This window comes from Pollicipes pollicipes, unplaced genomic scaffold (assembly GCF_011947565.3).
Source record: "Pollicipes pollicipes isolate AB1234 unplaced genomic scaffold, Ppol_2.1 Scaffold_4740;HRSCAF=5597_pilon_pilon_pilon, whole genome shotgun sequence".
Lineage (NCBI taxonomy): Eukaryota > Metazoa > Arthropoda > Thecostraca > Pollicipedomorpha > Pollicipedidae > Pollicipes > Pollicipes pollicipes.
This window is the reverse complement of record NW_023596545.1, coordinates 10,297,564-10,312,475: the sequence shown is the minus strand read 5'-3', so window position 1 is coordinate 10,312,475 and position 14,912 is coordinate 10,297,564. Positions and strand designations below refer to the sequence as shown.

The 14,912-nt window shown below is 51.2% G+C and overlaps 1 protein-coding gene across 4 annotated transcripts in view; it reads left to right on the top strand.

Moving 5' to 3' along the window:
• LOC119099109 (snake venom 5'-nucleotidase) overlaps window positions 1–13,878 on the top strand; it is a 28,012-nt gene extending 14,134 nt beyond the window's left edge. For all 4 annotated transcript variants that reach the window (XM_037222188.1, XM_037222187.1, XM_037222186.1 and 1 more), the window contains exons 4-17: window positions 486–572; window positions 1,091–1,239; window positions 2,044–2,160; window positions 3,552–3,674; window positions 4,135–4,303; window positions 4,713–4,835; window positions 5,399–5,539; window positions 7,362–7,494; window positions 10,781–10,898; window positions 11,106–11,242; window positions 11,790–11,890; window positions 12,252–12,355; window positions 12,763–12,918; window positions 13,245–13,878. In XM_037222188.1, coding sequence (XP_037078083.1) covers window positions 486–572; window positions 1,091–1,239; window positions 2,044–2,160; window positions 3,552–3,674; window positions 4,135–4,303; window positions 4,713–4,835; window positions 5,399–5,539; window positions 7,362–7,494; window positions 10,781–10,898; window positions 11,106–11,242; window positions 11,790–11,890; window positions 12,252–12,355; window positions 12,763–12,918; window positions 13,245–13,319 — 1,733 coding nt within the window. In that variant the 3' untranslated portion in view covers window positions 13,320–13,878. The remainder of the gene's footprint in view (window positions 1–485; window positions 573–1,090; window positions 1,240–2,043; window positions 2,161–3,551; window positions 3,675–4,134; window positions 4,304–4,712; window positions 4,836–5,398; window positions 5,540–7,361; window positions 7,495–10,780; window positions 10,899–11,105; window positions 11,243–11,789; window positions 11,891–12,251; window positions 12,356–12,762; window positions 12,919–13,244) is intronic.
• The last annotated feature ends 1,034 nt before the right edge of the window (window positions 13,879–14,912 follow it).

Genomic DNA, 14,912 nt, shown 5'->3' with positions numbered 1-14,912 from the left:
ATGGGCCCGTTTATTGCTGTATATATATATATATATATATATATATATATATATATATATATATATATATATATATATGCCGGTATCCGTATATCGAACGTGTCCTCAGGTCAGGGGCATTCTCATCCGAACAGGCCTGATGCAGTTTTAGGAACATCTGTGGTGCATTGTTCGATAGCTTGAGAGGATTAATTGTTGTATTTTTGTGTGCCCAATTGCAGTGTTTGTATTTATGTGCATTCAATCGCTTATGGATGTTCAACGCTGTGCCTTTCTTTACATGTGATGTGTCCAACGATGTCTTTTTGTACAGTTTGTTCTGTTTCTATATGCTGTGTTTCCCATATCACTCCATCTCCTGTTATCGTGAATAGAAGCTGTCAAAACTTACGTGTCATTTAAAGTGTCCCCGGCAATGGAACTTCTTCATGTGTTCGCAATTTCCGGTTTTCTGGTGGCCTGGCGTTGATGGGCGGCTGTTGCAGTAAGCACCTTTGCCCGAGGAGAGCACATGATACCCGTGCTGAACCGGCTAGAAGTGCACGTTGCTGTGTATGGAAATCACGACTTCGGTAAGCTTTCCTGGATTTCAGTGTCGCCGCAGAATAACGGTTTAATTGTTACACTGTTGATATTATATCCCTTGTGAATGATTTACCGCATCCCATGTCCAGAGCGCCCGCTCGGGAAGTTTGCAAAAGGCTTTCGAAAAACCAGACAGATACTCGAAGTCACAAAAAGCTGATATAACCACAAGTTAGTCAGAGACCACAGCGTCCAGTGTAACCACCAACACTATGAACATAATCCAGCAAGGTGTTATCAAAGGCGGCCACCAATGTTGAAATTCGTGACCCTAAGGTCATTGATCCTGGGCTGCAGTATTTCACTAAGATCCTCGGATCCGCTACGGTCATAACGTAAGACCATGAACACTTTCAAGCGGCTATAACAGTTTACTAATTACTGTTCATCCAGCTCACTGCACTGCCACGCGTCTGCTCCCCCTCTCGCTCTGCAGAGCCCCGCTACACACGCTGACTTCTCACAATCGCCCGGTGGGCGCGCTGACCTCTGTGCCGCGCTTCAGACTTCGGCCTGGACTCCTGCATGTCTCTGACCGCCGAGACGTCGTTCCCCTGGCTGCTGTCCAACGTGCGGAACAAGGAGACGCAGCGGCCGCTGGCCGAGGGCCGCATCACCTACATCACCCGCTGGAACGGGCTCAAGCTCGGTTTCGTGAGTCGCGGCGTGGGCGGTGGCGGCGCGGGTGGTGCTCCGGAGGGGGGTCGCATCCGTTAGCTCTGGTGCGATGGTTTGTGACGTCATGGCACATCCGCCGGCCGGCAGCGGGGATCATGTGGAACATTGGACATGTGCGCAGTAACTGAATGCCTGATTGGGTGTGTCCGTTTGCGAGCCCGTGCGATGAGCGCTGACAGCGTCCCATTTCTTGTGACTGGCAATCCGACGACAGGCAAGGCCGTGTGCCGAACTTGGCTTAATGTCCATTGACAGGAAATGTGGCGGTTTCGATAACACGAGCCGCCACGCTGGAACAGGCTAAGTTTTGACGGCCTTAGTTCTTTGCGACTCCTGGCAACAGTCATAAAGAATTTCAACTACAGGTGTTGCGAATTAAATTTGTGCTGCGATATGCTATATGGGCAATCATTACGGTATTCTGTAAAAGATAGGCCCGATCGAAAAAAGCGGCCCTAAACCATCTTCATGACACCTAACCCGTTAAAATGAGCCTGGCCGCAGGTCTGCGCTGCGGAGATGAACGCCTTCATGAAGGCACGCGGCGAAGATCGCCATTGTTCAGTGTGGCCAATACGGTTGTTTCGATTGTTCGGGTGAAACCAACCTCGCAGGCCGCGATTCCTGTCGTGAGAAATGGTTTGGCATTCCCCATGTAACGGGATATAAGTGCAATTTTAGAAGTTGGCCTTTAATGCAGATTAAAACGGAGCGAGCCAAAACGATAGGGCTCTTGCAACTACTCGGAGATATAGCCTGATCATGTGTACCGGTCCTCAGATGGGGCTGGTGGAGTACGAGTGGCTCGAGACGCTGTCGACGGTCAACCCAGATGAAGTGCACTACATCGACTATGTGGACATGGGCAACAGGCTAGCGGCCAAGCTTCGAAGTGAGGTGATGTATTCAGCACCTTAGTTTCGGAAGATTGATTGGAACGGAGGAAGCGGTGTGGTTTAAGAAAAATACGTCACGACAGATTTTGTGCCTGAGCCATTTTTTTTAATGGAAGTAGTTGAGAATGTCTAGAAACGATTAGGAAATGATTGGGATAGAAACGATAGGAATGAACGGAACTTAAAATCAATTTAAGTAATGAAAACGGTACGATTAACGATGCCAAATCAGCAAGGCATATTCGAGCCTGTGCCGTTTTCGAATAAAAGCGAATGAAGGGTTCAGGAACGAGGGAGAGGGTAGCAGGTCCACCACCCGCTGGTCTGTGAGCTTGGATAATCGCGATTGCGCGCCTGCTAGGCCGCTGAATGTCTGGCTGGCCACCAGGCGGCTCCACCCATCACTTCATTGAATGTTCGTATCGGCGGCCACGACCAGTGGCGTAGGTTAAGGAGAGAGTTAAGTTAAGTTAAGAGTTAAGAGGAGAGTTAAGATAGCAGCTACAGCACCCCTCCCTGTGCTAACATCAGCAAATACTTAGCATTAATCCCACGGCGGTGCAAGTGCGATGATGCGATTGAGTGCTTAGTGTCTGCTACGAGAACCAATAACAGTTATTTGACCTGTGTTGCGGAAGTAATTACGCAGATGTCCTATTGCGCCATAGCCACTAGGGGCTAATAGTGACTTCCGTTGATTTTGGACCATGCCTGCAATGGCGAGACTTTCGGAGAACGGGAAGACCTTGTACCGTGATGTCCATCGTCGCAGTCCGGCCAACTTGACGGTCATAATTAGACTTTTAACTGACATCGTTGGGTGACACCTCCCTCCGCTGATACCACTTTGTAAATGATCATTGATCGGACCTTATATAACTCCACACTCGGTCGGTAAAATTATATTTCGGGACTGGGGTCCTAAAGAATCATTCCGGCCCAAATGTGTTATTATTTTTACCATATGCAGCTTGCTGACATGAAGAGCAAACACCGTATTTCCAGGACTATTCATTGCAGTGTCAAGTTGATATTGTACCTGCTATTTTGCTTGTGTTTTGTACTTGTTGTTGGTTTGTAAGGCCGTTGACCTAAGCTATCTAAATGCTTCAAAACTCCCGTGTACCTCTTTCTCGGAAGATGTGCGTACAGATCGTGCGGTAAAAGGTAAATCCCCAACAGGCCGAGAACTTTGGCTTCATGGTTCACATAACACTTAACACGGTGTCTCAAAGGATCAAAAACCTTTTGCCGCACGATCACACAAATGTGAAAAACCCACTCAGGCATATGGTGAAAACGGTTTCATTCGCGGTTGTTTGTTGCCATTCTACCTTGCTGATCACCGTAAGTGTTATCCCGTAGAATTACTGAGCTCTCTTCTTGTCCCAGGGCTGCGATCTGGTCATTGCCCTGACCCATATGCGAACAGCCAATGACATGCGACTTCTGGAGAAGGGTGATGGCATTGACCTGATCCTTGGCGGACACGACCACGAGTACGAGATCCACCGGGTGAGTGGGCCAGCAAGCCTGGAGATGGGCCAAGATCGAGAGGCCCACTGACTGCTCATTACCAGCTGTCACGTGCACCCGAATTGCGGTCACGTGACACGGCAACAAGCTGGGTCATGTGTGACACAGGGGGTCTATAAGGCTGCATTAAAAGGTATTTAGCCACTCTAGCTTGTCTTGAGTCAATTTGATTGGCAGGTGTGAGTCTGATTGTAGAGTTCGTGTCGAGATGATAAATGAAATTTCTGTCTTTTTGAGTGCGCTGATCCAACCTCAGGTGGTAAGTGTGCGCTTGCTCTCGCATAGCTGGCATGCTCAATACGTTTGTCTCGATACAAGCTGTCACTCTGCCCAGCACAAGCCGCTGCCACGATGTGCGACGGTTTGATGTTATGGTTAGTCTCGGTTTACGCTAACTAGCTTGCTCGCTGTCTTGCTTGCCGCGGCCTGCTCGCCTCAGACGGTGAACCGCCTGCTGGTGAAGTCTGGCACAGACTTCCGTGAGTTCTCCGTGCTGGGGCTGTCGCGCCAGACGGGCGGCACCTGGACGATCGACGTCGATAGAATCGAGGTCACTTCTAAGTATGACGAGGACCCGCTGCTCAAGCAGCAACTGCAGCACTACATAGGTAACGTTATGAGAGCGAGAGAGAGAGAGAGAGAGAGAGAGAGAGAGAGAGAGAGAGAGAGAGAGAGAGAGGAGAGAGAGAGAGAGAGAGAGAGAGAGAGAGAGAGAGAGAGAGAGAGAGAGAGAGAGAGAGAGAGAGAGAGAGAGAGAGAGAGACAGAGAGAGGGAGAGAGAGAGGAAGAGAAAGAGTGGATTGATAAAAGGAGGAGGAGCAGAGAAAAGAGAGGAAAAAGTGAGACACTAAGAATCCGCAATTTTCCTGTTAACAATGAACATGATTTGTATAATCAATCGCCCAATCAAAGGAATGTCGTAATGCTGCTGGTAAAGTGTCTTATTAAAAATGCGGTAACAGGATTTCTACCGACCAGTGCGATCGGGCTTGGCGAGATTGGTGGTGCTGTTGACAGACATGTCAGAAACCCGTCTGGATGACGTCATTGGTCACTTCGAGGTGGCACTGGAGGGGCGCTCCTGCAAAGTACGAACGGAGGAAACAAACTTAGGCAACTTCTGCTCCGATGTAATTTTGGGTAAGGTGCTGAGAACATTCGCGCTCTTTTTCCAGTGTGCGTCAATGTGTTATGTAATGGTATTCGTTATTGTCCAGTCCGGACAGAAGGGCAAGCACGAATGCGTACTGTGTCGATAAATAATTTTCCTAGTGATGGCGCCGTGCAGCGGAATGACGTAAAGCGCACTGAAGGGTCACCATACGGTGCATGCCTTCGTCAGAGCAAAGTCCTCCCGGAACCATGTGAACGATAACTTATTTTTGACATTGACGTGACCGTCGAGTAGCGCACGTTGCCGAACATACGACGCAGTTATCTTTGCTTTGTTTGTACGATTACGTAAAAATGAATGTTTTGATTTCTCACATGCCTGCATTATTATCACTCAAACGTTTTCTACTTTTCCATCTCATTTCCATTTTTCTGAGTAACACTCAGCAACATTTGTGCGTTATTAATTAAAAACCCTCCGGAACATCATGATATTTGACCTGCAGTGGTACGGCGCATCGGCCGATGGGGCCGTCTCCGTTCGCTCCGCGTGGCCGCCCCGCCTCCAGAATTTCTCCCCTGTGCTGCAGCCGCCATGAACGCCGACTGCGTGATCCTCAACTCGGGCACCCTGCGCAGCGACCGCGTCCATCCGGCCGGCGACTTCACCATGCGTGACCTGGTGACCATCGCGCCCTTCATGGACGGGCTGGTGCTGCTTCAGGTCAATGGTGAGTCGGTCGACCGACGACGCGCTGACCGGGGCGACTTGCGCTGAGCCGGACACAGTCAGATGGGATGGGCAGCCACCGGCTTATACAAGGGATACAGGGCGGCACCCCTCCCTCATCAAATTTGTACATGCAGTACTATCGATGTGAGTAAATGTTGATACTAAAAAATCAAGGCAGGCACACTTTGTGTATGTGGAAAATCTGAGTTGTACCGCTCCTCCCACTCAAGCCACATTTCAAAATCCTGCGCACGTTCCTGCGGAGGTCGGGGCGCTGTGGGACCCGTTTGCATCGCGAATTGGTGCTGCCAAACTCTGTAGCCTGGATAAGTTATGCCACAAGCCGGGGGGAAAAGGATTTTACAAGATTTATTGTTTGTTCCCATAAATGTACTGTGGAAGCTACAGAACTCTGCAAAATTACACCAACAAGGTGTTTGGCGTGACGTTTTCATAGAACTGGCAAAAATTAGCTTCTCTTTTGTTCAATATTTGTCCGTGGCGAATTCTAGCGAGTCCTCGGTATCCGGTGCAGTCGTTCAAACATCTGTAGTTTAGCAGGAAGCTGCTTGCACCCATACCAGCTGTACGTCGATGCGTTGGTGACCTCGTAAGGCTCGCAGTTGATAGATATCAGATTAAGGTACCCATTTTCATGTTGCAGTTGCTCCTGATTGCGTGCTCTGGCTGTAATCGTGAGCTGAATCTGTAGACTGATGTTATTCATAATCAGTGGCGTAGCCGAGGAGTGGGGGTTTGTGGAGCCTTGCCTCCGCTCTGCAGGTGTCGAGGACCGGCCCGATGGCCCCAACCGCGGTACTTCTTGGCAGTTTTAGACACCTGTGACGCCTCGAAAGCATACAAAAAGGCCCCGAGACAGCAAAATAGAATCCTGAACCTAACAAGGTCTTTGGATCCAAAGCAGCACGGCCCCGATAGCGGCAAAGAGCCACCCTTTGCTGAAAGGCCTCCTGTGACCCCTTTGCCCACGCCTTGGAAAAACTGTGACCACACCACTGTCCGTGACGTCACTTTGACGTCTGCTTTTTGGCGCTACATTCACACCACGCATGCAGGAGTCTAACACGCTCCTTGCCGGTTTCGTTGTGTAAAAGTATTGCGGTGGACGTTTTGCAAAGTATTTTTGGGCGTATATCAAGACGGAAGAATTTACACAAACGTCTTAACTACTAGTTTAAGGGTAATGTTGCCTGTAAGAATAGTGCAACCCTCTAAGTAGCATCTAGCTGTTGGGTGATCCCGATTAAACTGTTTTTGGGCTGCACCTACTTATTTTGTCAATACGCTTATCTTTTTGTCGCCGTGTGGCGCTTGAGGGATTTTCTATGAGCCGAACATGTAACGCGTTGACACCGCCGTAAGACTCCTCGTTTCCCACGCTGCTCAAGCACGGCTGCGTCCAAACCTGGCTGATTCCTCGGCAGCACGTGCCGCGTAAGTCGATCCACGCGGTACTGCGGCCGCCGCGACGCGTGCAGGCGGGCCCCAGTCGGAGCCTGTTCCGTACCCAATGGCATCTACGATCTGGCTGGGGATGTCCGCGCCCCAGCAGGGCAGTCCAAGACACCCATGGGAGCTCCTCAGCAGGCTCTCCCACAACGCTTGCATAATCTTGGCTTTTGTTGATGCGGTGACTGCGATAGTGGTGAACTCGGCTCGTGCGAACATCTGTCTTGCGCTGTCTTTCTGTTGTGAGTTTGTGTCGCTCAAACGTCACACAAGGCCACACGCAGCCTCACCATGTGGCGTCCGGGTCCACTCACGAGCGCAGGCACTGACCCGGGAGGCGGTGCCGGCAGGCGCCACTCTGCATCAGGCGCTGGAGAACGCCGTCTCGATGTACCCGCGCCTGGTCGGCCGGTTCCCGCAGGTGGCCGGCCTGTCGTTCGTCTTTGACCCGGACAAGGAGCCCGGTCAGAGGGTCGACGCCAGGTGAGATGTCTGACCAGTGCCGACGACTCACTGCTCGGCTTCGACCCGGATAATGAGCCCGGTCAGAGGGTCGAAGCCAGGTAAGATGTCCGACCAGTGCCGACGGCTCACCACTTGGCTTCGACCCGGACAAGGAGCCCGGTCAGAGGGTCGACGCCAGGTGAGATGTCCGACCAGTGCCGACGGCTCACCACTCGGCTTCGACCCGGACAAGGAGCCCGGTCAGAGGGTCGACGCCAGGTGAGATGAGTAACCAGTGCCGACGGCTCACCACTCGGCTTCGGCCCGGACAAGGAGCACGGTCAGAGGGTCGACTCCAGGTGAGATGTCTGACCAGTGCCGACGGCTCACCGCTCGGCTCGATCCCGCCGCTCGAGTAATCCGGCGGATTTATTCGAGCGCTCTTTTGGAACTCTCGAAATGTTTGAGTTATCATTTTACGTGCAGGGGATGCTGTGACTGGCTTCTTCGTGCTCTTAACATTTTGAACCGCGTCAAGAGGTAAGAGGGCGACTGGTCAAATAAAGATGACAAATTACTGTCCAAAACGAGAAAGAGCAAGTCGTTATTTGTATCCACCTTGAAATAGAATATACGACTGGTCGTATGTAGAGATAGAGGGCAGCTGGCGGTGGTTTGCTTTTGCATTTTTTCATGTCCAATCCCGCGACATTTTTGGTAAGTGTACACATTATGCCATGCACAACAGAGCTCTCATGTTTTCGGCACCCTTGCGGGACAGCCTTGCCCAAGTGCTCTGCGTTCTTTGCGCTTCTTAGGGCCCTATGTGTCTAAAGTTTTCGCATCGATTATTCGCTCAGCAGCTACGATTTTTATCTGGGGGTGGGAGCAAATTCCAGTTCTAATTACGAGGGTGGGGATGTTCTGGTGTGGGTAAGTGCTCTGCTGTACACAACAAACATTTGTTTTGTGTGTAGGGGGTTAAATATGCGGTTATATTAACGGATCAAAGTTACGATGTTTGGGGACCAAACCATTAGGCCAAAGTGCACAACCTACTCCAATTTCATTTTCTGTTTTTAAGTAAAGGCCACAATAACCCTGTGTAAAACAGTGCTGCTTTATTTAGGTTATAGCTTTTCCGTGACACATCAGCAGCGTGCAAAAGCTTGGTCAGAACTTAGTGCCGTACCCCCCTTTTCACTTCAATTATGTAATGGCATCAACAATTGGGATCAACAGCATGGTCATAATCAATTATATTTAACGACTCAGAGTGAACAATTTACGTTGACCAAGAGTTGTATGAGATTGAGACTAGGAGCAAACTGTTTCAATAAGATACGCAAAATTGCGGTGCAAATAACGGTGACGATGCGTTTGTTGTACAAGTGGTATAAAAGTGGATGTGCTATTAATCGGACCGCCACAGGCATGCGTGGTGGTAAATCGCTGTTGCGCCCCTCAGGGTCGCGGAAGCGTTCATAGAATATATGTATGCTATATTATGTAAGCTAATGTAATTTCACCGGGTTAATTCTACGTAACAAGGTGATAAATGACTGGTCTTAAAAATAGCATTGACTTGATGTATAACAACTTTAAAATGCCTTAGATTTCGCGATATTGAATGGTATAAACATCAAACGCACAAGGCGAAGCACTTCTCCTTTCAAGCCTACAAGTTTAATTCATTCACAAATTGTCGAATACTCTAACATGGTAAAAGAACACGGCTAAAAAATATCCGACCACATGATTTCAGATGAAACTCAATTACTACCCTTGCAGCGTGCCATAATGCGCAATGAATTTCAAAGCAATACCGCCGTTTCGATGAATAACGTCGATTCATTTATCCATGCTCGCTTTGAAACGGGAAGCTTGATGTAAGCCCCTCCCCCCCCCCCACCCCAAGGTGTTTGAGGATACCTTTCCGTCATGTTGTGCAATTGCGCCCACATTGCCAGTATGGGGCTTTCATTGCAAGTGTTTTGACACCACAAATGTTTTCGTCGCTTTTCTAGATCCGGAGCAGTGGCGACTTTAAGGAACGCTCTCCGGCGATCCACGGCCGGGGCGGGCGGCGGGCGGCAGCCGACGGCGCCGCGGGACGGGCGCGGCGAGCCCGATATCTTTACATTAACAGAGCCATATATTATAAAAGTATGCTCCGAAGACATAGGGATACAACCAATGTCTTCGAAATCCAACAAAAAACACGCCTCTTAAGATTTTGTGTCGCCACGAGTCATTGTCTCGTATGTATAATAATTGCAAAGCTGAAAAGTGCGATTTTCAGGAAAATTTGACGTGTAGCCTATCATAATACGGTCAGTTATTGACTTAAAAGCAGTAATAAGTACTGTCAATTGCGGGATATTGTTGAGACCCATCCACGGATGTTTTTCCACTAAGCTCCATATTTATCAGTGTGGAAACGCCAGTCGGTTGCATCGACCCCCCCCCCCCCCCTATCGGTCTGCGTTATGAAAAACAGCGAGTCAGGACGAGGGTTACTGCGTGTGACCCTTTCTAGGTCACAGGCGATTGAAAGCTCTTGACAAACATAGTTCGTGAAGGGGTAGCTCACAGGCATCGCATTTCTTCAAACCTGTTGACTTCAGCTCCTAAAATGTTCGCAAAAAGAGCGCATAATTCCACGCAGGGTCACCAATCACCGTGGCAGAGTCCCAAATTCGTTAAAGCGCTGAAATTATACTGACCGCATACGTGATGCGACTAACCGCGTAGTGGTAGATTTGCCTTCCAGAAGAAGGTTCAGAGTCCTGGCAATAAATTCTGTTCAGCACAGAATCAAGTTAAAATCGGGCCCGGCAAAATGTTGACCGGTGAAAAGTGACGTTAATATCACTGGTACGAGATAGGTCAATAGTGGCGTTAATATCATGGTTGGGCGGTAGGGAGTTAAGCGTCTGGTGTTACGTTTGATGAAAAAAAAACCAGAAAAAGTAACTCCAAAGGTAAAGTGATTTATCATGCAATGGCTACGTTACATTTGAGAGAATAATTTTGAGGTTTCGGGGCCAGGTTTATGTTGCATGTTTGATGCACCTACCCTGTCGACGCCACTACAAGGAATGAGCAAAGAAAATAGTATTTGAGTGATGGCCAACTTTTTTCCTACGGTTTTTAAATATGCCAGTCAAAAATATTAGGAACCAAGCCAACACAGGGTATAGGGCAACATAGGGGGGCCCCAACTCAACATTGAGGGAGGGGGACAGGGCCCTCACAAAATAATGTAAGCAGACACCCGCGGTCTGCGTTGGTGGCATAGCTCTTGACATCGAACCTCTTCCAGGTACGTCAAGGTCGGGGACGTGTTCGTCCAGCCCGGCCACCTGTACAAATTGGCCACGAAGGAATACATGCACCACGGCAAGGATGGATTCACCTGTCTGGCCGAGGCCGTGGTGTTGGTGAGGTTTTCAACGATTCCACGCGTGGATAAAACTGTTTCATTTCCATCGGTGTGTAATCAGTAAAGACAATGGGATAATTTGCAACTGAAGGCCCTACGCCAATTTGATTTAATCCCGCTGCAGAATGCTACATACAGCTTATTTCAACCTGCTGAAACCATTTCCAATCGCAACGCTCTGACGCTCAGCCTATGGCCACCGCAGCAAGACGCTGAGAACAGCCCTGTTCTGAGAACGGCCATCTTGAATCACTTCGACGCCATCAACCGGCTGCGTGGCTACTGCGGCGCGCAGGCCGCCTTCAGCGCCCACCGGCAGTCCATTGTGCCCACGTCTCGCAGGTAAGCCGACCGACGTTCGGCCGCGGCTGGCCCCGGGGAACCCTCCTGTTCACTGGGAGGTGGGGTACACTAGGTAGTCTTTGGATGGCCGTTGACTAGTTGTGCCTGGCTGTTCAAAACATGGGTGGTGAGGGGTCAGGAGGCTCGCAATTTCTAGAATATAATGTGATGCTCTTCGGCGGGCACGGAAAGATGCGGCTTAAAGACACAGGATAATGCATAATATTAATCACAACATGAAGTATTGGCAACGGAACCAGTGCACTGGCTGGCTTAACATCATGAAAGAAAGTCTTCTCAGCTACCCCTTGCTTCTAACCAGAACAGTTTACACCCCTGTTGGTGGATCTTCTCAACCGCGTCTATGCTGGCCTAGTATACTCAATAACCGTGCCTTGCTGTTCCAGGAGACGTGCCGACCGTGTCTGGGACGATTAATCCTTTTTCAGGTTTTCGATCGCAAACTTATGTCAGCCCCTGGGAATTGTTGTGTATATTCTGTGTGTTACACTGTGTCTGAGGCGAAACCATGTACCGGTCCTTTTAGAAACAGCCGACTGAAGAGTACCATGGAGCTCAGTGGCTTCAAGAGGCCAGAGTCCACCCTCCTCAGGCGAAGCAGCACCAGCGTCATCAACCTGCCGCCAGGTCAGCGTCTGGGACCACCATCCCAGCGCCATGCGCGGCCTCGCGTCGCTGGGGCGCAGCTGACTGCAGCCCCGCGGGGTGGCCCCGCCCTTTCCGTCGTCCTTGCTCGTTTGCTCGGCAGGGAATGAACAGACACCGAGAAGAACTCAATGTTCGCTTCATTACACCGGCGATGGTGGAGTTCGCCCCTCACCTCAGGGCTCCACTACAGCACATCCCTGATGTGCGGAACGCCTGCAGCATTGTGCCGCCACGTGGCTACATCTGTACGTGCATGCCATGCACTGGCGATGTCCGATTGTCACGGTTGATTCGTGCGCGACTTGCGCCGTCCGTTGTGTGCTAAACTGGCCGCCGGCAGAGTCTTCGGTGCGGAGGAGGAACTCGGTGCAGGCGGCCACCGCGCTCACCCCGCACACCATCATGGACGCGCTGTACAACATCGCGGACGACGCGGAGGCGCCGGTCAGCCGGGACATGGTGGCATGCGGGGAGCGGATGGGGCGTCAGTCTGGGGAGATGCGTGTCGGCCTGGGGGAGATAGGCGGCATTCTGAGGGAGATGAACATCAGTCTGAGGTAGATGGGCGTAGTTTAAGGGAGATAGGCATCAGTATGAGGGGACTGGGCGTCCGCTTTGCTTGGCCATTGGTCATTTCTTTAGCTTGGCCATTGTCTCAGCTTCCACCTGTCTTGCTGCATGTTTACATCCACGGCGTGCATCGACAGGTTGGAAGCAAGCAGCAGGTGAAACGACCGAGATAATGCTGCGCTCTTTGAACCTTTTAGTTGAACAGAGTTGTGCCGTCATCACCCAGCAGGTGTAACCGGTTCGGTAATTAGCTCATGCGCCAGCTGGTGGCCTGTCGGCAGACTGCGCTCCAGCGGGGGCTCGGCGTGCTCAGCCAGCCGGCTGTGGCGGGCTCGCTGAAGGCTCGCCGCCTGGAGCACGACGTGGAGGAGTTGGAGAGCCGGGCGGCGCGGCTGGCTCCTGCGGTGGAGAACAGGATCTGCATCGCCACGCCCCAGGTCGGCGCAGGCTTTGCTCGGTGTCGTGAAGCACCACAGAGCCAACGTGCTGTCTGTGCGTGAAGTGTGGCTGGTAGAAGGGGCACGTTTGTAATGAGCTACTTGGGTTTCGAATAGGCTCCTGGGGCTATGGGTTGGTTGATATTACATACAGATGTTGCATATATGACCCCATCCTCCCTCTAACAGGAACCGCTTTTGTCGTTACGAGGTTATGTCAAAAGACATGCTGAAAAACATGTCAAGCTTGTCAAGGTGAACGTGTGGGAAACGATTCTCCAATCGTGGGGACATGCGGCGCTTGCTGAGCGTGCGCACCGTTCCAGGTGCTGGAGAGGGTCCAGGCTGAGCGAAACCTGGTGGACCTGGTGAACCGCGATGACAGTGACAGCGACCAATGATCTGTCAGGCGCGTGACCTCGGCGACCGTCACAGGCACGTCTCGCCGGCCGCAGACCCCGACCTGACCTGTCCTCTCTTGTCCGTGCACGCCACGCAGAGGCGGCAGCCGTCCAGTCCTCGGAAGGATCGACACGAACTGGATACGACGGGGAGCAGTGGCTCCATGGGCTTCAGGATGCATTGCTGTCGAGTGCGATAGCCAATCGCTATGCCGTTTTTGGATATGCTGTTTATCTGGGAGTTTGGGAAGCGGTGTCAAGAGCGCTCAATATGCATATATCCATTCGGACATCACAGCATAATGGTGTTTTGCCGCTGTCGGCATGAGAGCCTGCACCACACATCCAGACGTGCCTTAAATGTATACCGCTTTGGGTTCGTGCATGTCCCCGGTGTATACCGTTATTGCTCAACCAAATATTTGGTCATAGACTAAGCCGTGCTTCCTCATGATATATTGTTTTATTATCGCCCAGGTGACGGCTCCATCTTGTTAGTTATGTCTCCGTTCAGTCTAATATCGTGAGTGTTGTTGCGAAATATAGCGCGTCACTAGAAGTTCTGTTCTCAACAAATCTCAGCAATTTCCATGCAAGATGTTTCGAAATTCCAGCCCACGGAGATGGACTTGATAATAAATACGTTGGCCTTCCACTCGATTCAACGACTTGGGTTTACTTATCTTTTTTACCAATGGTGCTGCTTCTTGGCTGGGTAATATTTTCTAAACGCACAGCCCGTAAAATAATAGCATCTACTACAAGTGTAGGAAACTCCCGAAATAAGAATACAGTGTTAGGAGGCACACATATGGTGAGTAGTCAGCTATACCCCACGGATTGGAAGGATCTGGATCCGACTCCTGGTTTTGGAACCTGCTTTACAGACAGTGAACAGCAGCGCAAATTCGTCGGTGAGATCGTAGTTGACGTTGCGCACATAACACCTATACGGGGGTGTCTGGCTCCTGCCAGGTCTGGTTGACCTCGGTGAAGCAGTCGTCGCGGTAGCCGTAGGAGCACCTGTAAAGGGGTGTCTGGCTCCTGCCAGCTCTGGTTGACCTCGGTGAAGCAGTCGTCGCGGTAGCCGTAGGAGCACCTGTACAGGTGTGTCTCGCTCCTGCCAGCTCCCGCTGACCTCGGTGAAGCAGTCGTCGCGGTAGCCGTAGGAGCACCTGTAAAGGGGTGTCTGGCTCCTGCCAGCTCTGGTTGACCTCGGTGAAGCAGTCGTCGCGGTAGCCGTAGGCGGCCTTGCACATTTCGGGGTATGTGCTGGAGCAGCCGGGGCGAAGATGACCCAGCTGCGGCTGCCGGGCCGCTGAGACATCTATCCCTGCTGGTCGGACGACTGAGGTGATGCCGGCACCACGGCAGGGGCGTAAGCAGGCCCAGGGTCCACTGCTAGCCGCTGTACCAGGGGAGACGTCACAGGTGGGGTTAACTAGGGTACGACCACAACAGGTCAGGGCGTCATGGGGGGGGGGGGACTACCTGCACCGGCCTGGGAGGATTCCCATGCCCCGTATTTCCGTTCCTCAGCTCGTTGAGCGTGAGGAGGCTGGGTTAACCTCCCGGCGTCGCTGCAGGTTATGC